The following is a 24,260-nucleotide window of genomic DNA, read 5'->3' on the forward strand; positions in this document are numbered from 1 at the left end:
AGTAAGCTTTAGCTGGGAAGCTTTTCCCAAGGCACCATGGCTCCATGGTGAGCTTTCTGACAGAGGGTCCCCAAAACCAAGGATAGGGGGTATGGACCCTACCCTTGAGATATGTAAGAGCATGCTCATTAAATCTTCGGCTTCTACTGGGCCAGGGGTTGCTCCCATCTGTGGAGCTGTGTGCTGGAGGGAGGGGGGACTTCCCATGGAGATCTCTGGCCCAGCTAGGTGTTTGGGGTGAGAGGGAGAGAACTCAGGCAGGGAGCAGGGACTGCTTTCACTGCCTCCACTGGTCCTTCTCCTGTCTGCTGCCACCCTTCAGTCAAGTCTAAGAGACCTTCCTGTGGTCTCAGAGAACCCAGATCATAAGGGCTCTGAGGTCAGTGCCACCTGCTGTGGAGGCAAACATGAAAAACTGAAACTGCCTGCACTTTAATTTAGGGCCATCCTGTTTCATAGGCTTCTGGAAGGCAAAACAACTCCCTCCCTTTAGGGGGCTTAGGAGTGGGCTATGCAGCGGCTGTTGTTTCGGCTCCTCCATTTCCTTGTAGCCTGGACTGGGGTGTGCTGAGTGCCTACTGGCCCTGTGTGCCTCCCACCTTAGAGGACAACTGTATTCCCACTCAGGGCTGCCTCCCCGCCATCAATGAGAGTGGAGGACAAAGCCAGTGTGTGGGGAATCTCTGGGCTTTCTGGGGTCCCTCCTGCCTTTTGGTTTGTTTGTTTGTTTGTTTGTTTGTTTGTTTGTTTAAAGCTGGCTCCCATACATTGTGGGCTGGTCTCAAACTCATTATGAAGCCAAATATGACCTTTGAACTTCTGACCCTCCTGCTTAAACTTAGCCAGTTATAGGCATGTTCCGTCAGGCCTAGGTGATGGGTTTCTGGGGATTGAATACTGAATACAAAGTCAAGTTCTCAACCCAATGAGCTAGAGTCCCTTTCTCCATGGGAGTCAGTGAACCAAGCTCATTAGCCACAACTGTTTCAGGGTCAGGTCTCTGCTTGCCACAGGGAGAGTAGAGACCACCCCTCCCCCACCCCACTCCAATACACACACACACACACACACACAGGAAGCCTTCTGAGAAGCTAATAAGTTCTTTGAGCACCAACATCAGATGGGACTCTGCTCAAAGGCACCATTTAGAGACACACTGCTTGGAGGTATGTAATGTAAATATTGTATGTTTTTATCACGAGACACAGCAAAGGGCTGGCAACCGGCTACCAGAAGAAAGCCCCTTCCCAGACTGCTCCTGAGCACGCATATAACAGAATGATGCAGGATGAAGAGGGCCATGCCAGTGCACCACAAGAGTGCTGGCTCCCAGCAAGGCTGCTGCTTTCTCTCCACAGTACAGACCACACATCAGAGCTCCATATGGGAGTGAGACCTCTGAGAAGAGCCCCCCACACCCAATCTCCCGTTTCTTGTCTGGTTTCCCTATGTAATGTTGCTAGTGGTCAGTAAAAGGAGACCTGTGCGATGTGTGTGTGTGTGGGGGGGGGTGCTGGTGAATAAAGTCCTGTTTTCATGATTGCTGTGGGTACACTCTAGGATGTGTTTAACCAAATTCACAGCTGAGGGACTGGAGGCAGGAGGTTCAGAACAGCATGAAGGAGAGACGTCAGGGGAAAGAATTTATGGAGTTTCAACGGTGTGTTGGAAGCCAGCGAACAGGCAATGGGAAAGGGCTTCACGTGTTTACTTTGAAATGTTTTTCCAGTTACTGCTATTGCTGTTGTTTCCCCAAAAGAAACGATCAGGGAGAAGTAGTTTCTTGTGACAATCCCTCTATTCCAGATTCCTGCAGGCAGAGATTCACTGTTGTATAAAATGACAAGATTTAAAATAAAAATTAAAAAAAAAGCATAAAAATCCAGGCATGCCATGCCCCTTTCCTGGGATGCCAACGGTAGTTTACAGGGAAGATGATGATAACGTGGGATGGGATGGAAGCTGGAGGGGTCACAGGGTTCTTCCAGCAGAGCGTGTGGACACACCCACTCACTGCGCATGGAACCACTCTAGGGCAGGGGGTCCGCTCTGCAAACCTCATCAGCATCTCCACATCAGTTTGCAGCTGCCTCCCTCCCTCTGCACCAGTGGGGAAACTGGCATGACCGCACCCATAGGTACCATCTTGGCCAACCTTGTTCACTGGGTTCTCTCCGGAGCTTGCGGCAACCCTGGGTAGAATCCTAGTACCTTTTCCAAAGTCACATCGGAGTGACAGAACATCACGATGCATTTGGCTCCAGTGGAGTCAAACAGAGGAAACTTTAAAGTTTCCACTGTAATTAACCCTATCCTCGTTAAGATAATTATGATCAAGCTTCCTGTCACAGTTAATATCCCACCACCATCGCCTGTGGCTCACACACTGCCCTCATTAGCTTATAGAAACAGTGGCGCTGAAGACTCAGCTCCACCCCGCCCTGCCCTGCCCAGCCTAGGCCAGTGGCTGGGAGGCTGACACAGGACTCTGGGCATAGCAGCACCTTTCTGATCTCTTCATTTACTGGGTGGATGCAAACTTGGCCTTTCATCCTTGAAAACTGGTAATAAGACAGAGCATGAGCTAGAGGCAGGGAAAGGTTTAGGGTAGAGGGGTTTCTGATCTAGGCCTGTGATACTCAGTCCCCCATGACCACTGCCCCTTAGGCAGCACATAATCAACAGAATACAGTATCATAAAAGTCAGCGGGGATCATTTGCGTAAGCTCCTGGTGACTTGTCAGCTTATGGCCTCTGCCAAAGGTTGGGTCTTTCTTCCCTCAGTTGCCGGTCTAAACCAGTAGTGGAAATGGTAGCAAATGGAGGGGGCTTGCTCATGGCAGACCTGTGTGAGGAGACCCTTTTCCTTTGGTTTTACACAGGAACAATTGTGATATTCTCAAATCAAGCAAGGAAGCAATACCTCCGCTCACAACTTGACCTGTTCCTGCAACAAACTCAGCAGAACATTCAAACCTGCATTCACAAGGCAGAGTGGAAAGGCTATGACATGACAAAGGCCCAGCCCACACATCCAAAAACCTACCACACAGGTCAACTCCCTTACCTGAAGGGCTAGACCTTGTCGGTCTAGAACTCAGTCTCTCTACCCCCGAGCTGAAAGTGGAATTTAAGTATGACTTCCACCTACCTGGATAGCTGTCAGGGTCATAGAGGACTCAGAGTCAACTCCCTGGCATACTAGGGTTGCTCAGCTTAGAGCCATGGGTCTATTAGTGTAATCCAGAGAAGCTCAAGAACCAGCCAGAGAGCTAGTTTAGGGAGCTGCCAGAAACAAGGGGCCAATCCCTGTGTGAATCCCCATCTTTAGCAGTGGAGCGAGGTGCTCAGGAGCAGAGAGAGCGAAGAGCCTGTGCTAGTATTACCAAGCCTTGGAGTCAGGCGGGGGGACTTGAACGGTTCCTTACCACCTGGTAAACACATTCACCTCTGAGACTCCCCTATTATCCGGCCACTCTCAGATCTGTCCCTCCACTGACCTTAATAATGTTTATAATTTAGCAACTAGGTCATTGATACCCAGCAACCACAGCATGGGGCCAGCTTGGGGCTACTGAGGGCCAGTGTGGTGCTCTAATTGGTCAGTGTTGTGGTTAAAGGGTCGCAGTGATATCTCTGAGTGCAGAAACAGCAATTTGATCCTGTTTTATTCGCACACCCACCATGCAGTGACTCTTAGAGGAGTCTGAAAATGAACTTCCCACAGAGACTGTGGCCAAAGCTACAAGGACAGGACAGATACAGAGCTCTCGATTGTGGGGAGGGAAGAAAGAAAGGGGGATTGGAAGTAATGAGTGACTGGTCTAGTTTCAGGAAAAGGGCCCGGCACCAGCATATCACCTATGTGAGAGAGGGGTATCCTAACTGCCACACGATTCTCATCAATCCTATTTAATTGTTTGCATGGATGTATGGATCAGCAGATAGGTAATAAGTAGAGAGAGATGACTGATAATGATAAGTAGATGGGTAGGTAGATGGGTGATAGACTACAATATTTAATAAAGGGTATGTCATCATTTATTACCCTATATGCTTGGTTCTATACTCTTTGTGCCACTCAGGTCACAAAGCTACACACACACACACACACACACACACACACACACACACACACACACACACATGCACACACGCACACACGCACACACATATACATACACACACATGCACACACATACACATATACACATACACACACATACACACATACACACATACAGGCATACACATAGACACATACACACACATACACATACATGCACATACACATACATACACACATATACATATACACATACACACACATACACATATACACATACACATACATAAAAATACACACACATACACATACATACAAATACACCACACACATACACATTCATACACATACACACGCACGCACACACATATACATATACACATACACATATACACATACACATACATAAAAATACACACACATACACATACATAAAAATACACACACATACACATACATACAAATACACACACATACACACATACACATACATACACATACACACGCACGCACACACATACACATATACACATACACATATACACATACACACATACACACACATACACATACACACATATACATACACACACATACACACATACATAAACCCATACATACACACACTCACAGAGAAGATAGAGAGTAATAGTAGATATCACTTGCTATATATTATGTCTGTGAGAAATAGGAGGTAGAGGAGACTCTATGCTAAATAATACATAGAGTAGATTAACAGCAGGGTGCAGTTCTGGGGTCAAAGTCAAGCGTAGGGTTCTCTGGGACATCCTTCATGGTGGATAACTCCTGAGATGCATAAAACAAAATTCATTACTAAGTAAGTTTGACCCGAAGGCAAGACCAGTAAAGGAAACCAGTACAGTTAACTGGATTGGAAAGCTTTATACTCTGTATCTAGGACTAGTCGTGGGTCTTTAAAATATGGCACCTAAAAATGATGGAGAATGAATACAAGCCAGAAGTAGAGCTTCCACTTTCTGGTACTCGAAAGGAGAATCTGGAATTCTGGTCGTCTCCCTCTGAGAAAATGGTGTTTGCCTTGGGCTATGGTGGATAATGTATGTGATGTCCAGTCATGTGAGCTCTTTGCTTTTGCTGTCTGGAAGCACAGAATTAAATCCTGAGGACCACCTACTAAAGGAAATAATTTGTCATCTCTGCTATCTGCTTTCCAACATCATGGTAAGGATTACAGTTTTAGGGCCTTGACATTTTATTTAACTATGCAACCCCCTTACACTGGATTAACTCCAATAAGCTAGTTCAAACCCTTTGCTGTTTGAGAGGGCCCCATTAAGAACACAGCACTTCATGTACTCTCACAGTTACTGTTCACAGAGGGAAAATCCTGTGAGACCAGCTTCTCAGAAGACACTCAACAAGGAACGGAGAGGATACAGAGGCAAGTGGCTTTGATAAAACTTTTACTGATATCCTTGTAGCAGGAAGACAAAGGGTCAGCTTGAAAATACCTTTAGGCACAGTCACAAACAGTTCAAATTGAACCACTAGGCAAGGTGGCACACAGCTGTAACACCAGATCTCAGGAGGTGAAAGCAAAATGTTCAGAAGCAGGAGCTTAACTTCTTTGGCTGTAGCATGAGTTTGCAGCAAGCCTGAGCTACATGGGACCCTCAAAGAGATCAGAAACAAAGGACATTCTGAAAGAACAGCAACTAGTGGCTCAGATTGCAGTAGAAGGAGAATCTAGAGACTTTGGTCCCCTTTCACCATTCCCTCCCTCCCTCCCTCCCTTCTTCTCTTCCTTCCTTCCTTCCTCCATCCCTTCACCTCTCTCACTTTGCTTTGCCAGTGACTTGCCTTAGAACATATTTAGCACATTTATGAATGTGATGACCCTGGAGGAATGTTAAGAAAGATGCACTGAGCTGGAGGGATGGTTCAGTGGTTAAGAACATGGGATGATCTTTTAGAGGACCCAGGTTCAGTTCCCAGCACTCATATGACAGCTCACATGTGGCTCAATGTAACTCTAATTCTAGGGGATCGGATGCCCTCTTTTGGCATCCGTGGGTACTGCACAGACATATGTGCAGGCAAAATGCCCAGACACATAAAGTAAAATTAGCCTTTAAAAAAAGAAAGATGTTCAATGTCCAATTTTCTGAGGATCCTCCAGACTGATTTCCAGAATGGTTGTACCAGTTTGCAATCCCACCAACAATGGAGGAGTGTTCCTCTTTCTCCACATCCTCGCCAGCATCTGTTGTCCCCTGAGTTTTTGATCTTAGCCATTCTCACTGGTGTGAGGTGAAATCTCAGGGTTGTTTTGATTTGCATTTCCCTTATGACTAAAGATGTTGAACATTTCTTTAGGTGTTTCTCCGCCATTCGGCATTCCTCAGCTGTGAATTCTTTGTTTAGCTCTGAGCCCCATTTTTTAATAGGGTTATTTGTTTCCCTGTGGTCTAACTTCTTGAGTTCTTTGTATATTTTGGATATAAGGCCTCTATCTGTTGTAGGATTGGTAAAGATCTTTTCCCAATCTGTTGGTTGCTGTTTTGTCCTAACCACAGTGTCCTTTGCCTTACAGAAGCTTTGCAGTTTTATGAGATCCCATTTGTCAATTCTTGATCTTAGAGCGTAAGCCATTGGTGTTTTGTTCAGGAAATTTTTTCCAGTGCCCATGTGTTCCAGATGCTTCCCTAGTTTTTCTTCTATTAGTTTGAGTGTGTCTGCTTTGATGTGGAGGTCCTTGATCCACTTGGACTTAAGCTTTGTACAGGGTGATAAGCATGGATCGATCTGCATTCTTCTACATGTTGCCCTCCAGTTGAACCAGCACCATTTGCTGAAAATGCTATCTTTTTTCCATTGGATGGTTTTGGCTCCTTTGTCAAAAATCAAGTGACCATAGGTGTGTGGGTTCATTTCTGGGTCTTCAATTCTATTCCATTGGTCTATCTGTCTGTCTCTGTACCAATACCATGCAGTTTTTATCACTATTGCTCTGTAATACTGCTTGAGTTCAGGGATAGTGATTCCCCCTGAAGTCCTTTCATTGTTGAGGATAGCTTTAGCTATCCTGGGTTTTTTGTTATTCCAGATGAATTTGCAAATTGTTCTGTCTAACTCTTTGAAGAATTGGATTGGTATTTTGATGGGGATTGCATTGAATCTGTAGATTGCTTTTGGTAAAATGGCCATTTTTACTATATTAATCCTGCCAATCCATGAGCACGGGAGATCTTTCCATCTTCTGAGGTCTTCTTCAATTTCCTTCTTCAGTGTCTTGAAGTTCTTATTGTACAGATCTTTTACTTGCTTTGTTAAAGTCACTCCGAGGTACTTTATATTATTTGGGTCTATTATGAAGGGTGTCGTTTCCCTAATTTCCTTCTCGGCTTGTTTCTCTTTTGCATAGAGGAAGGCAACTGATTTATTTGAGTTAATTTTATACCCAGCCACTTTGCTGAAGTTGTTTATCAGCTTTAGTAGTTCTCTGGTGGAACTTTTGGGATCACTTAAATATACTATCATATCATCTGCAAATAGTGATATTTTGACTTCTTCTTTTCTGATCTGTATCCCCTTGACATCCTTTTGTTGTCTGATTGCTCTGGCTAGAACTTCAAGAACTATATTGAATAAGTAGGGAGAGAGTGGGCAGCCTTGTCTAGTCCCTGATTTTAGTGGGATTGCTTCAAGTTTCTCTCCATTTAGTTTAATGTTAGCAACTGGTTTGCTGTATATGGCTTTTACCATGTTCAGGTATGGGCCTTGAATTCCTATTCTTTCCAGGACTTTTATCATGAAGGGGTGTTGAATTTTGTCAAATGCTTTCTCAGCATCTAATGAAATGATCATGTGGTTTTGTTCTTTCAGTTTGTTTATATAATGGATCACGTTGATGGTTTTCCGTATATTAAAATGTGAATGGTTCACTCCTTCTTTAAAAGGGGAACAAGAATACCCTTGGCAGGGAAGAGAGAGGCAAAGATTAAAACAGAGACTGAAGGAACACCCATTCAGAGTCTGCCCCACAGGTGGCCCATACATATACAGCCACCCCATTAGACAAGATGGATGAAGCAAAGAAGTGCAGACCGACAGGAGCCGGATGTAGATCGCTCCGGAGAGACACAGCCAGAATACAGCAAATACAGAGGCGAATACCAGCAGCAATCCACTGAACTGAGAATAGGACCCCCGTTGAAGGAATCAGAGAAAGAACTGGAAGAGCTTGAAGGGGCTCGAACCCCATATGTACAACAATGCCAAGCAACCAGAGCTTCCAGGGACTAAGCCACTACCTAAAGACTATACATGGACTGACCCTGGACTCTGACCTCATAGGTAGCAATGAATATCCTAGTAAGAGCACCAGTGGAAGGGGAAGCCCTGGGTCCTGCTAAGACTGAACCCCCAGTGAACTAGACTGTTGGGGGGAGGGGGACAATGGGGGGAGGGGGGAGGGGAACACCGATAAGAAAGGGGAGGGGGGAGGGGGATGTTTGCCCGGAAACTGGGAAAGGGAATAACACTCGAAATGTATATAAGAAATACTCAAATTAATAAAAAAAAAAGAAAGATGTTTTAAGTTCCAAGATGACTGTGTTAGAGTTAACCATTGTATCAATTCAAGCAGCTATGCCTGTCAAGTTCATTCAGATACAGATTTAAAGATCAACAGCCAGAACCTATACCTTTAAAAGTAATTTATTTATTTTTATCTTATATGCTTGACTGTTTTATCTACATGTATGTCTGTGAGAAGGTGTCTGAACCCCTGGAACTGGAGTTACAGACAGTTATGAGCTGCTATGCGGGTGCTGAGAACAGAAACCTGGTCCTTTGGAAGAGCAGCCCATGTTCTTAAGCACTGAGCCATCTCTCCGGCTCCTCCCTCCCCAAAAACAATACCTTTAAAACTCAAAAGGCAAATGAAAATTGGACCATTCCCATGGCCCCTCTAATAAGCCTAGGATTAAGATCATTAATACAGAAAGAGCATTAATGACTCAATGCAAAAAAGTCAAATTCCTAGTTAAAAGATAATTAAAAATAGACTTGGGTGAAAAATTGATAAGTTATCGGAACACAAGAGAAAGGTTTACCTTCACTGATTAATTATTCACACCAAACCAGACATTCATATGTTCTCTTCAGCCTACACGTGATTTTGTGAAATGTTCTGGTTAACAAAACCAACACAATACCTGAGGGAAACAGTGTTTCTAGACATTAATTTGTGTTTAAAGTCTTACAGATGATTGTTCCAGCCCTATTACTGAATACAATAAATATCAAAGATGTATGCATGGCATACTTTCAAAGAAGTTCACTCCAACTTCATCTCAAGAACATTGTTATTACTGGTGTGTGTGTGTGTGTGTGTGTGTGTGTGTGTGTGTGTGTGTGTGTATGTGTGTATGCGCGCGAGCACATGTGGGGGTAGGGGCTATATATACATGCATCTGTGCACATGTGTGTGTTCATGTCTGTATGTGAGAATGTAAAGGTATTTGTGGAGACCAGAGGTCGCCCTCAGGTGTCATTCTGTGCATCTTGTTTGTTTGACAGAGCCTCTCATGTCCTGATTCCATCAAGCGGATTGTGTGGTACCTGAGCTTGGGAATCACAGTGCTAGTCACCCCGCCCAGCCAAAAGTACATGGATGGGGCCTGAACTTGGGTCCTCAGCAAACACTTTCCTGACTGAACTCTCTCACCCCTTCATCTGCTGGCTGCCTTTTTTCCTCTTATGTTACGGTTGTTGTTGTGGTTGTTGTTGTTGTTGGGTTTTGTTGGTGTTTGTTTATTGTTATAAGATATTGCCATGTAATCCAGGCTGGTTTGGAACTCAGCATCCTCCTGCCTCTGCCTGGGAATACAGGTGTGTGCCACCAAGCCTAGCTTTACAGAATTGTTTATAACAACAATTTAAGCACACAGAACCATTCAACAACAGAATGGAATGATGAACTCCATTAATGCAGCCTACTATATCTGAATAATTAAATACTACATGGCAATTAAAAATATACAGACAGATATCTAATGAGCCAGTAGAATTCCATGCTATATATTTATGTACCTAAAATTAAATTACAAGAACTGTGGTACACACACCAATAGCTCATGCATGGAAATTAAAAGCTAGTCATAAGCTCTCCGCCATTCCCCACACAAGGCTCTATGGGCATTTTCTTCCATGTTGATTGTTAAAAGTCATCCAAGTAGTGTTTGTTAACTGTTTCTTATTTCTTATTGATGTTAATATACAATTTAACACAGAGAGACTTGATAATTCATTATATACATATATACATATATATACATATATAGAGTATATATACTCAATTAAACGCATTTTTGTGTATGTTCACATATATATGTACGTGTCTGTGTGTGTGTGTGTGTGTGTGTGTGTGTGTGTGTGTGTGCGCGCGCGCACGCATGTGTGACTATATCCCTCAAATACACATTTTAAGCCTTCTGGTAATTTTCATTTCACAGTCTTCTCCAATTACTACATTTTCTCTTTTGAGTAAGTACTTCATAATGAGGAAAATCTTCACTAAACATTACTTTGATTTTCATTACTTGTTTGTTTGTTTGTTTGTTTTTGTGCTAGAGACAAACTTGAAACTTTGTGTATACTAGGCAAGCAAGCTTCCTAGCTCTTTAAAATTCTTATTTTTAGACAGGGCTTTATTAAGTTACCTCGGAGGCCTGTGAACTACTTAGCACAGTCTGCCTATAACTTCAGTCCTCCTCCCTCAGACTCCAACATAGCTGAGATTATAACCAAATGCCACCATACTGAGCACTAATTCTAAAGGACAGTGTCTATGACTAGGGCTCAATATGACCTACTGGCCCCTAAGTAACTCTGCGAGGAATTATTTTTCCATTCTGTGTGCCAGACTCAAAGGGAGCATCAACATTCAAGGTCCCCCAACCCCTGCCAACCCGAGGGCACTGAGGAAGCATAGGAAGCACCAAGCAGTGACTGAGACGGTCAAAACTTCATATGCACAAGCAGAGCTTAGTGTATCAAAGTACTAAGTCTCTGGGGTTCAAGGAAGGAGGACCAAGAGTAAAATCATACATACGGGGAGATACCCCAAATCAATGTTTTTTTTTATTGATAAAAATGGAGGAATTGTTCACCAAAGCCTGGATCCAACTCCTCCGTCTCTATACATATGTAATCAGAGACAAGACATGAAAAATGGCCGAGGTACATTTTTTTACAGGGAAAAAGTTTGGTGACCTCTATTACTCTATCCAGGTACTGTGGTTAGCCAGCTGGAGCTTTGTCCTCTATAGCCACAGTTTGAAGGGACTGCTGAGAACCAGTTCCACCTTACCAGGAAGTCCCAAGAAGTCCACATGGCAAGAGGGGGAAGCTGAATTCGATTTGCACCATTCCTCATGACACTAAACTCTGATGTTGTCCTTGTCTTCCAACTGGGAATCCAGAGAAGTTTTTAATATTTCTAGACTACGGCATTCTCAAAAACAAAAGCACATCTCAACACACTGGCTTCTGATGAAGCGTAACAGAATATCAGAGCTACAGCTGTATTTATGGAAGACAATATCATGTTCTCACAGACTTAGAGTTCGAGTCCCAGGAAAACTTTAGACTCTTTTATCTCCTGACCCTCTACCTACATATTACAGAAGAAAAATAATATCCAGGGAGCTTAAACAGTTTGCCTGAAAACATACAATGATCAAATCACATCTTAACCTTTGAGTGTCTGTTTTAGTGCAGCCTCAACTAGGCATGACAACTTATAAGTATGAACAACGTCTAGTTGTGGCTCAGATATAAGAAGCCAGCCCTTGCCACAACCTAACAGTTAACATTTTTGAATACTGAGTTGTAATCCAGTTATTATAATGGCCGACTTAGGTTTATTTTCATTTCTTCTGCTTTTCAATTTGCCCCCTGATTTTCCCACAATGCCTAGAATAAGCAGCTCTTGAAGCTCCAGGTGACCTTCTAGAAGCTGGGTTGAAACCATATCCCTCATAGCTTAAGTGTTCATTGACTTGCAAAAGGAAGTGTATTTGGTCACTTCTTTGTTCAGTTTTTTTGCAAGTTTCTGGGATACAAAGGTGACTGTGGCACAGCCCTCTAAGTGGTAATTGCATACTGAGAAGTAGTTACTAGATAACACAGGGTCATGAATTCAGCTGAAATGGCGCTGCTGCTCTAATGAGACTCGTGTGTTTGAACACTCCAGCTGGTAGCACTATTTTGGAAAGCTGTGAAAGGATTAGGAGTTAGAGACTTGATAGAGGAAGTATGTCATTGGGAGTAGGCACTGAACTTGTATAGCTTGGTCCACTTACTGTTCACATTCTGTTTCCCGAATACAGATACAATGTGACCACTGTTCCTTATACTGCTGACACTGTGCTTTCCCCACCATGATGACCTGTATGTAAAGAAATACTGTATGTAAAGAGCTATACTACAAAAGAACCCTTTCTCCCTTAAGTTGCTTTGGTCAAGCATTTTGTTCGTTTGTTGGTTTGTTTCAACAACATGTGAAGTAACTAAGAGGGTAAGGCTAAGCATGGCTTGAAATGGTCTTCAGCGGCATCTTAATCCTACTGAACTCAAGTTTCTACTTATACTTTCATTAACACATGGTTGAGAGGACATAGAAAAAAAGATAACTGTATCCTGACACTCAGGAAATCCTTAGCCTGAAATCTTGTCTAATACCAAAAGTGATGCGGTAACCACTCCCACCACGGCAGAAACACATTCAACATGTGAAGGCACACAAGATACCCAAGTCACAGAGTCTGCTCTAGTTGAGTTTCACCTGTGGAAGAGTGAACAAAATGGACTGGAAGTAAAGAGAGAGCAGGCAGGAAAGCAGACTGCTCAGCAATGTAGACAAGACCATAGCTGGATGATGAGAGGCCAGCACAAGAAGGCTCTGAGGAGTTCCCTTTATTGAGGAGTTCCCACCCCTGCTCTGCTATCCCTGAAGTTATCACATAGAGTCAGGACTTCAAGATAGAGAAGAGGTGTCAAACATCTTCCCAAGATGAACAATGCTCTCTATGTTCTGTTCCTGTCCTGCCCATCTCAACTGTCCTCCCTTGACTAGGAGAACCTACCCTCCATCTCTCCCACCTATGACTGCATCTGGGCCTGAGCTTTGACTATGTCTCTAAAATTTATTTTGATTCACGGTTTGAGATTTTACAAAACCACAGAGCCCGCATGAAGCCTGTGGCCTCAGGATCTTGTTTGTTTTTAAGAGTCCAAAGAGTGAGTTTGTGTGGTGGGTCCTATAAATGGAGGTTTTCTTTGCTGGGGAGATGTGAGGGAGTGGACACGGTGAGCTGCAGCCACGGTATGCTTGCACGTCTCCGTGGGGCGGAAGGCACTGCTGGTTGGGAGGCTCCCATGGCCATTGGGCAAACATAATCTGGGCCAAGAACACAGTGCTTCAACCTCATGAACTGTTTGCTTGAAAGATAACAGTGTCTCTTCCACACAAGCCTTTCACCACCCTACAGAAAGAGATTTTAAAAAAATCAACAGATGGTGTCTACTCATTGCAAACCAACCAGAAAAGAAGATGTTGCCATGGTTGGGCCTCAAGGTCCTACCTAGAATCCAAGAGGGGTCCTAACCAAATATTTTGTACAAAGATCAGCTCCCTACAGGTCAGGTACCCTGGAATGGAATCAAGCCAGGAAAGCCAGCAAAAACGTGCCAGATGTTGATTCTGAGGTCCAGATGTTGATTCTGAGGTTTTTAGAGGTTGAAAAAAAGATGTGAAAACATGTTTTTCAGTCCCAGAGTACAAGATAGCTTTCTATGGAGGGAAGAGGAGAAGGCTCTGGTACCCTCGAGGCCTCCCTTGAGGCCTCCCAAAGGGCTTGCATTGAAGCCACATTCTCTCTCCAAAACACCTCCAGCTCTGTGTCTCTCACAACCTACCCAAGAACAAGTTAGTAAGGCAAGCTTCCCATTTCATATGTGTCTAATTGATCCTTAACAGCACCTTGGAGATCAGCACATGATAGACTAGGGCTTTGCCTAGGGCTACTGAGGTTCTTACCCATTTTGCCTCCTGTGTAACTAGAGGCAGCAGGATACCAAGGTGGTTTTCACAGCAACAAAGCTGGTACAGTGTCCCTGTCAACTCCGTAAAGCTAACTGAATGTAAGACATACATATATATATGAAGACCATGAAATCTGTGGGCAGGGACCCTGTTTTCAAGTCCTCAAGTGGCATGAGGTCTTGGGAATATAATGTGTCAAGTTTAAGATTTAATCTATCACAGTAGCAAGAATGTCCACAAGTTGGACAGCTTGCAGATCTTCCCTGGGAGCTCCCAGAAGATAGGGGGAAAATGGATCAAGCCTAGATAAGTGCAGTCTGTTCATAGAAATATTACTTTAAAAACTAAGCCAGCATATTTTATTGTAAAAGGGAAAATGAGTTATGTAAAAAAACAAATAGCTAATCAAAGAATACAGATATGTGCTATTAAACATATGCTTCAGAGATGGTACCCAATAAGAAACCCTGCTTAAAGAACCATCTGTAATGTGATTTGTATCCTGCCTTGCTCATCTCCTTACCATGGTGCTTCAGTCAAATCCTGTTACACCCTGTACCCTTCTGGCTCCAGGCCTCACTTTTCACATCTGTCAATAGGGACAGCAACTTTACTTTGGAGGTCCCTTCAATAGGAGGCATCCTACTTTCCAGTGAAAAACAGGAGGAAACATCACAGCCCTAAGTTTCACTGCTGGTTCAATTGTTCCACCATTAAGTACCAAGTTCAACTTCTATGCAGCTCCAAATGTAGGAGTGGGAGGTCACTGTGTGCATTAAGCCTTCGAGTATGAAATCTACCTATAAAACGATCTTGGGAAAATGGGAAGTTGGAAGATATGAAGCTCATCCCCCTCCCACTTTGTCTCATCCTTCCTAGCAACCCAAACTAGGGCATGACAGGTAAAGCGACACACTTCTCACAAGGCAAAAGACAAATGTTTGATGAATTGACCGTTGGTGGAGAACTGATGGGCATTGTGTATGCATAATGGCCAAGCTGACTTTTCATGCTGATTGCTGCCAAGATAAGAAAGCATAATGAATGGTCCTTCAGATGCTCTGCACAGAGGGATCTTTAATTTGACTGATTTTAATAAAATTAATTCTTCAGGAAGAGAAGCTGGAAGAAGGAAGTGGATGGTGATAGGGACTGATCAGAAAGGCAGAGGGTGACCTGGGCACGGAACAGATATTAACTGCTGGTTTTCCATTTGTTAAGTCGGTCAAAAAAGTGGAAGGACAAAGTTGGATTTCATTACATCTTTAACTAATTAAAATTCCTGTATGTGCCCTGCATTCAATAGAGACATTTGGGATCTTGAGATGAAATGGCCTGACTTCATAGGAAGGCATCCCAATAAACAATAAATGGATCTTTTATGAGTCTCTTACTTTTTGTGTTTACTGAACATCACCTCTCCAGGTCCAGGGTGAATGAAAAGAGTTTTTCACCAGCTCATGGAGGCTGAAGAATAGTGAAGTCTCCTGAGTTGGCTTCTCTAGCAAACTGTGAAAGGTCCTTCTGGTCTCAGGGCTTCCCCCATGCCAGAATCTCTCTGCCAGGCAACTCTGCCCATATGACCTTGCACAGTGGGCACCATAGCACTTCACTATCTATTTTCTTGTTTATGCCCTGTGTTTGGTCCCCTGGAATATGTACGTTGGGCTTTACTTAATAGATGACAAGACATGTTCCACCTATATCACACAGTGCAGGAAAATCATGGCAATGCCAAGAGCAACAACCAGATGGACAGAAAGACAAGAGAGAAGAGCTTTAGTTTAACCTGAGGACAAACTCGAGCTGAGGAAGTGCTTAAATTACCCTATGGACCCTTGCTTTCTCCATAAGTAAAATCTTGAGCCACAGTGTGTGACTTGTATCTTTTAACAATTGCCATTTGAAGCCCTCTGTGTATCAGACACTTCTAAGTACAAAGATAGTGTCTTACTTAGGGCTTTATTGCTTTGAAGAGACATGATGGCCAAGACAACTCTTATAAAAGAAAACATTTAACTGGGGTTGGCTTCCAGGTTCAGGGGTTTTAGTCCATTATTATCATGGCAGGAAATGTGGCAGCATGCAGGCAGATATTGCACTGGGGAAGGAGCTAAGAACTATATCAGGATCCACAAGGAACAGAAGGAAACGGTGTGTCATACTGGGGCTAGCTTGAGCATAAGAGATTTTAAATCCCACCCCCACAGTGACTAATATATTTCCTCCAACAAGGCCACACTTACTTCAACAAGGCCATGCCTCCTAATAGTGTCACTCACTGTGGCCAAACATCTAAACATACAAGTCTATGGTGCCATTCCTATTCAAACCAACACAGGTGGTTAAGACAGTACTTTGTCTCCTAGGATCTCATAGTCTCATAAAACTGTGGTATAAACATGCAATCACCACAACTAAGAAACAAAAGTTCTGCTTCTATGTTCGAATGGCTTTCAAAAGGTCTTCAGAGTCCCTTCTAAAATCCAGATACCTTCAGACTTGTGTCCTAATGTCTGTCTTCTCTGATGTTGAAGAAAGCTATAGAATTAAAAAGAAGTTTAGTTACCCAAGTATGATGGTAACCACCTTCCATGATACCATGCTTGTCCCCACTGTAAGAACAAGGCATGTACGCCAATCAACACCAAAAACGCTTCTTCTCCCCACTTCCTGCTTTTGCAAAGACAACTTTTCTTTCCCATTGCAATAGGAAAGTCATTCCGTACTAAACAGCTCAGCAAGGTTTGTACTGTTGGAGAATATAAAGTTTTATGAGCAAGCCTCTCTTGCTCTCTCTGGATTTAACTGAGAGAGTGAGAAAGCCCGGCTCAGGAGTTCAGGGTGAATTATAGACTGCTGCTCAAGATTCACAGCTCTTCGTGGTAGGAGGTTAATATTCTCACATGTCATTAGGTCTGCTGGCTCTCCTGATGCTTCATTGAAGCAGGCAGCAAATTATTTCCCCATGCCGCTGATCACAGCACACTTCAAAGCAAGGGAAGTCAGGTCAGGACAGGTCTTCAGGTGGATTAATCACTTCAGATCGCCACGGGTTGTCTGTAGGTAAGAATGGGCCTGAAGCTTTTGACAAAGCTAACTTTTTGATCAGTCTTGACCCATCCTTCAAGTCAGACCTCCAGATTTTATCCCTTGCACCTTCTAAGGACCTGCAAAGACCTGCAGGAAGGTTGAATAACCTGTCTGGTCATTTTAATCTTCACTTGAAATACATCCATTTGCTCAATGATAATGCACATCCCACCCACAGTTCAAGGTGGAGCTTGAACTTATTCCTTGAGGAAGACTTAGCTTCACCTAAACTAGTCCAAGTGTCTCCAGGTTGAGCTCTCCAGCTACGACTTCTATTTGTATGCTCCTGCTGCCATGACCCAAGGGCTTGCCCTATTTTCCCATTGTCCTAGGCATTTAATGCTTACTTCTCCACTTAAAAATTGTGTCTTATGATGATCAACGCAGTGGCTTACATGTCTAGTGATGGTTGATTAAGTAGGAGGTAGGGAATGATCTATGTGTCACAGATTCAGATCCTATGCCAAACCCCCATCCAGAAGAATAGACTCACTAATGCCATCAGCCTGGGAATTGCCACTTAGAATTACAGTAGCTGAAGGAAGAGCTGGAGACTTTCATGGGAAATCAGAGAAAAAGGAAGGACCATCTTCCCCTCCATGGGCCCAGGATTATTAAAATGTATACTTAGTGCAAACACCCATCATGTCTGTATTCTATTCTTGTCTGTTCTAGGTTTTCTAAACATACACAAAAAGGTTCTGACTGGGGTCTTCAGTGCCATCTCATAGGTTGTCCCAGTCAAGAAGACACTAGCAGATCCTGGAGGAGACTCCACTGAGGGCCCATCTCTGAGTTTTGCATCCTGGCTACTCCAAGTAGGTATCAGACCAGGAACTTAGACTTCTTCTCTAGTGTCTGAAGAAGAGGTAGATGGGACTTGCAAGTATTTTTCTCTTTATAGAGAGGTCCCTGCATAAGCATAAGCAGGAGGGACATCAGGCAGCTCCTCCATTTCTACCACGAACCAAAGTAAAACCTACAAAACCAGAAAAAAAAAAAAGAGTCCCTCTCACTGCTCCAGGCCTACCTGTGTCCTGTGCTTGACTCACTTCAAAATGTTCTTTGCAGGTCTTTCCCCCATCCTATCATGCCTGTACACACACACACACACACACACACACACACACACACACACACACACACATCCAACACAAAACACGCAGCTGTACACATGCATATATAGAAATATATTAACGTTCATGCACATACGCACATCTCCACATTCGTTCTCTGAAACACAGCCATGAAGATAAGTAAATAACTCCCAGCATGGAACTGATGTTCACTAAAGTTTTCTTTCCTGTACCCCTCTCAGCCCTGAAGACAAAGTTACACAACTAGATATTATAGAAGGGGACCTGAGGACTCATCCAGCAAATTTTGACTCTTAATAACCATTGGGGGATATTGGGGAAAGCTAGGTAAATTCTGGCTGGTATACTGGCGATATTAAACAAAACTGAAATCGCCTACCAAAGTAAATAAACCAAAGCTAAAAAATAAACAAAGCAACAGAAAAGCAGTATAGTTTGAAATAGTGGCTCTCAACCTGTGGGCAGCAACTTCTCTGTGGTCAAAGGATTCTTTCACAGGGACTTCATAATCAGATGTTCTGCATACCAAATATTTGCATAACAGTAGAAAGATTACAGTTATGAAATAGCAACAAAATAATTTTATGGCTGAGGGTCACTATAGCATGAGGCGCTTCTCTTCTTAAATTTGAACAGTACAGACAGCTCCCACCTCCCTTACTAAGTTCATACCAGGCATTCAGAACAAGGAGGGAGAAGAAATTGTAAAACTGAGGGGATCTGAAGAATCTCTGTAGCAGATCTCATGTGGGAGGTCACCACAGAATGAGAAACTGTATAAAAGGTCACAGCATTAGCACAGCTGAGAACCACTGGGTTAGGGACAAAGTAACACTCAGTACTTCTCCCATAAGGATCCATCAAAACACTATGGTCACATGTCTGAAACAAGCACACTTAAAAGAACAAATAAATAAGACTTGGGGGTTCCTTTTTTGGTTTGCTGCATTTGAAGGAATTGTTTTTCTCAGCCTAAATGACCAAGAGGGGGAAGCCAGATAGTATGGAGGACCTGAGGCTTTGTAATAGATCACAATCTGTGTGGTCAAAGTCTCTTTAATCGAAGATCATCAAAAATATCAGATATCGTCATCAGATTCATAACAGTAGCAACATTACAGTTATGAAGTAGCAACTAAATAGTTTTATGGTTATGGGTCACCACCAACCACATGAGGTACTAAATAAAGGTCATAGCATTAGCAAGGTTGAGAATCATAGGGTTAGGGACTCTCAACAAAGTAATATTCAGTACTCCTCCCATGTGGATCCATCAAAACATCATGACCATGAGTCTGCAATGAGCACACTTAAAGGAACAAGTCAACATATATTTAGAGGGATCCTCCACTGAGTGTGTGTTTATATGAAGGATTAAATAACCACTGCATTTCAATTGTTTATAATTCCCATGAAGAGACGAGATGTTGACATGTGGAAATTAAACAATATGAGATTCAAGGAGTAATTCAAGGTAACAATAGAACCGTCACAAAGCGATATATTCTTATATGTCACATAAACACTATAGAAAATAAATGGTACAAGAACTCACAGGGAGGGATCACTCTAAGCTGAAAGTCTAGGAAGCTCGCTTTCAGAGCAGCGGGCTCTGAGCTGAGACTTCAAAATGATTGAAGGGTACTTATACCATTGCTTTAAGCAGATAGGACTTGTTGGTGGTAGAACTTTTAGAAAGACTTGGTGCTAAAGTAATTAGTATAATTTCATAATTAAAGACAACTAGAAGATTTTGCTTAAATACCTGGCTCTTGTGCAATGCCAGAATAATGGGGTGTTATAACAGAGAGTCAGTGCTAGGGTACAAAACTTCTTTGCTGACTTCAAAGACCCCTTTCTTTTGGTATTTATGTCCATGCATAACAGCTCTGGATGCCTAAATATGGGATGTACCTCAAGAATTGTTTGCTGAAGAATAATTCAAGGGTGATGGGTGATTCCAAGATAAGGTTACCAAAAGTCTGGACTTTTGCATTCTAGATTCCTCACCCACCCACCCACTCCCCATTCAGTCAGGGTCTCCCAAGGCTGCCAGGATAGCCTTGAACTCATGAGGCACTTCCCTGCATGAGGACTACAGACACAGCCTTCTCTTACTGTAGCTATGTGCCGTGCCTAGTGAAAAAAACACCTGTGGTCAGGCTCACACAGAGAACAACTGACAGAGGTCTCTAACTGGTGGCCAGAGACTCCATCTACTATGGTTCAAGGAACTTCCATGAGCATGCTTGGAAATTGAACCTTTATGGCCAAGTCTTGAAGCTGTACTAGGCCTCTTTGGAACCTTTACTGGGAGATCATGGGGAAAGCCATCTAAGCCTCAGTCTACAGAGACTCTATGTCATGTGTTTGTCATTGGAAGCTGTTCAGTTTGAGATTGATTTAATTCTCTACAATGTGCAACTAATTCAAAAGCATTTCTTCCTCTAACCTGCCAACTAAGCCCCCTCTACCTGCATGTTAAGAAGATAGATAGGGCACTTAGCCAAAGTCAAGAGACACAAAGACTCACAAAGCATTCAGACAATTTAGATGTGTGTCTCTAATGAAACACAGATGAAACATCAGGATATCTGGGCTACAACCCTTCCTTGGTAGCTTTTAGGAGTAGATATGTCAATTTTGTGACCAGCAGTCTAGTTTTCTCTAACAGAATGGGGCTGCTTGAGCCCTATCTCCCATAACTACAAAAAACCAAGGGTCCTGCAGAAACACCACACTTATTATACAGAGTCAGGCATTTTTCATTTTCTCTAGTAGGATTCCTTCTAGATTCTTCCTATAGCCCCTCCTAAAAGCTGCAGCTGAGGGAAAAGCCTTCCAGGGATGCACAAAGAAGCTCCATGACTTCTGATTGGCCCCTTCAATCACAGTAGCAGCATGCTAAACTAGTAGCTGAAGTTTTCAAAGTGAGGTACAACTTATTTTAGTGAGTTTCTGGAACTGTACACTTTGCCTGACAAAAGGGGTAGAGAGAAGGCTGGATTCTACAGGGATGCTGTCCTTTTGGTGTACACATGCATGCACAACACTAGGAAAGAGATCCCAGAAGCAAATCTTGAAATGAGGAAGTGAGGGATGGTTATTTTTTTTTGGAAGGGCTCATATACAGTGCCAGAGAGAAGAAATGGACCAAAGTCAATAAAGGATGCTGTCTGAGGTGGGCGACTGGCTGACACTCAGACCTTCTAGGTCATGGATCAGCAAACTTTTTATGTAAAAGGTAATAGAGTAAGTACAGTAGGACTCTTGGGCCAAATGATTTCTATTAGTAACTTTTGTGACAGTAGCCACAAATGGTAGCAACTTCCCCCTGCCTGACAAGTTCTCAGCGGCCAGAAAGAGTGGCTACTATGTTCTATTCAGCCAAAAACTTTTAGATCAGTGTGCAGAGGAACAGGTTTAGTGACAAGAGCAGATGGGGGGGGGGTATCCTATGAAGCAACTCTACCCAAGTCTGACCCATTCTTCAAGAAGGAAAGAGTGAAGAAGGCCTGTGAGAGGACCCAGAGTAGAGGCCTTCTGTGATGAGTGGAATGTTCCCTTTACATTGCTCTGCCCCCTCCCCACCTCCCATTCCCTCAGGAACACAACCATGATTCCAACAGGTAGAATTTTCTGCTAACACAGTTTACCTGTTAGCCTAGCTAAGTCTCAACTAACAATTCAATCATCCTTGCTTTGGGCATGCAGAGACTCCTTCATCCTTGAGCTCTTGCCTGAGTCCAGGCATGTTCCATTGCTGAAGTTACTGTTGGCTTGAAAAGCAAGATTAGTGCCTCATTTTGCTGGATGGAGAGGAGAGTGCGACAAGAAATAAAAGAAAAGTTTGAGCAGCTCACAATCCCAGCTCATCTCATCCTCAGCAGAGGAGAGAATCTACCCTTCCTCTCTCCTCTACAGGAGGCTTGAGTTGAAGACAGAAAAAATTAAATGAAGTAAAATCATCTTATTATGTAATTGGGACTAGGCCTCAGGCTTCAGCAGTCAAGATGGGATTAAGGGCAAGGCCACCTGGGCTGCCATTCTCCTGGGCCCCATTACTACCCCCTTGGTCCCCTTTTATAGCCAACAGATTAAAATGTGAGCCTAGCAATCTTTGATCTTCCACTTGCTGACACAAATCCTTTCGAGCCTCCAACATTTTCTACTGAGGTAATTAGTAGTAATTAAAAGGTTTCCAACAGTCTTTGCTCCTTGTTTCCCAACCGTCTGTCTTTCTTTTCTCTCCCGTTTCCCAAAAGAGATTGCTTTTACAAGAGCCTTCCATCTCCAAAACACAGGCATCCCTCCCTCTCTTCTTTATCTGACTAGGCCAGATGAAGTAGATTAGTGATTCCATTATTCAGACTACAAAGCCAGACAACAGGGTTTTACTATCGCACCTGACCTAGTGAGAGTGCAGGGGGCTTAGGTTCAGAAACGAGCCCCTCCCCCAACTTGTAGGCTTATATGAAAAGACAGTCCAATTATGCAGAAAAAGACACCAGGCAGCATCTTCTGCCAAAGAGAGACACTTTAAAGAAGTGTCTGTTTCTAGTCTCCAGCACACCAGTATATGCTATAAAGGTTTGAATGGAAATGCCTCCATAAGCTCTTGTAGTCAAAGACTTGGTCCCCAGTTGACAGTGTTGCTTGAAGATAACAGGACCTAACTAGATGCCACAGCTAGCTAATGGGGTGGGCCTTGAAGGCTAAAGTCTTCTACCACGTGGGGTGCTTCGGCCTTGTTTCTTAACTGAAAACTTCACATGACCAAGTACCCAATGCTCCTGCCACCAAGAATAGGAAGCCTTCTTACCCAGGTCTTTCTTGCCCCTGAGTCATGAACTAAAATAACCCTTTCTTCCTTTAAGTGTCCATCAAATGTCCAGTCATAACAGTAAGAAGGGAACTAATGTATCCACTGATCTGCACACATGGCTTCTCTACCCAAACACCTCTTTGTTTCCTTCCATGCATCTGTTTGAGGTTATAGCACAGAGGGAAATTGAAAAATGTCAGAAGTAAGAAAAAGAAAAACTTATATTACCAAACATTTACAGACATAAATATTGTGCATCAGACACACACTCATACACACACATATACACTCTCACAGAGACATACACTTTCACACACACACACACACACACATACACATACAGACACAGAGAGACTCATATAGACACATAGACATACACACAGATACACACATAGATACACACTTCCACATAGACAAACATGTAGACATATAGACACACACAGATATACATAAACACTCACATATACACTCACATATACACTCACATACACAGACACACACTTGTATACATAGCTATACACAGAGACACACACACAAACACACATTCACACACAGACATACCCAGACACAAACACACATAAACACACATACTCACACAGAGACACACAGAAAGACACACATGTACTCACACACAGAGACATGCACATACTGACCCACAGGTGCAAATTCACAATCAGATGAATAGTTGTTGTAATCTCCCATTGGCTCTTTGCCATTGAGTAAGGCATAGAAGCTCCTATTTGACCTGTGGGTTATGAACTCTACCCTGGAAAGAATGTAACTTTAACATAAGTTTCTGAAATGTGCCAAGTCCTGCAAACACAGCTGTTAACAAAGAGGGTCATGGTTGGAGGCAGCCCAGAGGCCTCCAACTGCCCAGACACTATTCCAGGTAGGCTGAGGGGGTACCTGATAGAGACTAAGTATTACAATGGCCCACAAATAGTTTAGTGTTGATAGTGGGTCTTTGCTTAAGTGTTCATATTTGTTCTCTGATTTGAACAACTGGGTAAACTGGAGCTAGACTTGGACTTTGCCTTAATCTGAGAACATTTGTCCTCTCACAGAGACCCTGCATGTCTGTGG

At 43.2% G+C, this 24,260-nt stretch overlaps 1 protein-coding gene across 8 annotated transcripts in view; it reads right to left on the bottom strand.

Annotated features, from left to right (window-relative positions):
* The window catches only part of Lrmda (leucine rich melanocyte differentiation associated), a 1,059,015-nt gene that overhangs the window by 473,608 nt on the left and 561,147 nt on the right, over nt 1-24,260 (bottom strand). Inside the window, exon 1 of one of the 8 annotated variants that reach the window (XM_063274630.1) lies at nt 12,418-12,523. The exons of the other annotated variants lie outside the window; for them this stretch is intronic. Within the exon in view, the coding sequence (XP_063130700.1) occupies nt 12,418-12,497 (80 nt within the window). The 5' untranslated portion in view covers nt 12,498-12,523. Of the gene's footprint in view, nt 1-12,417; nt 12,524-24,260 lie in introns of those variants that run through there. 8 annotated transcript variants of the gene reach the window in all.

This window comes from Rattus norvegicus, chromosome 15 (assembly GCF_036323735.1).
Source record: "Rattus norvegicus strain BN/NHsdMcwi chromosome 15, GRCr8, whole genome shotgun sequence".
NCBI classification, from domain to species: Eukaryota; Metazoa; Chordata; class Mammalia; order Rodentia; family Muridae; genus Rattus; species Rattus norvegicus.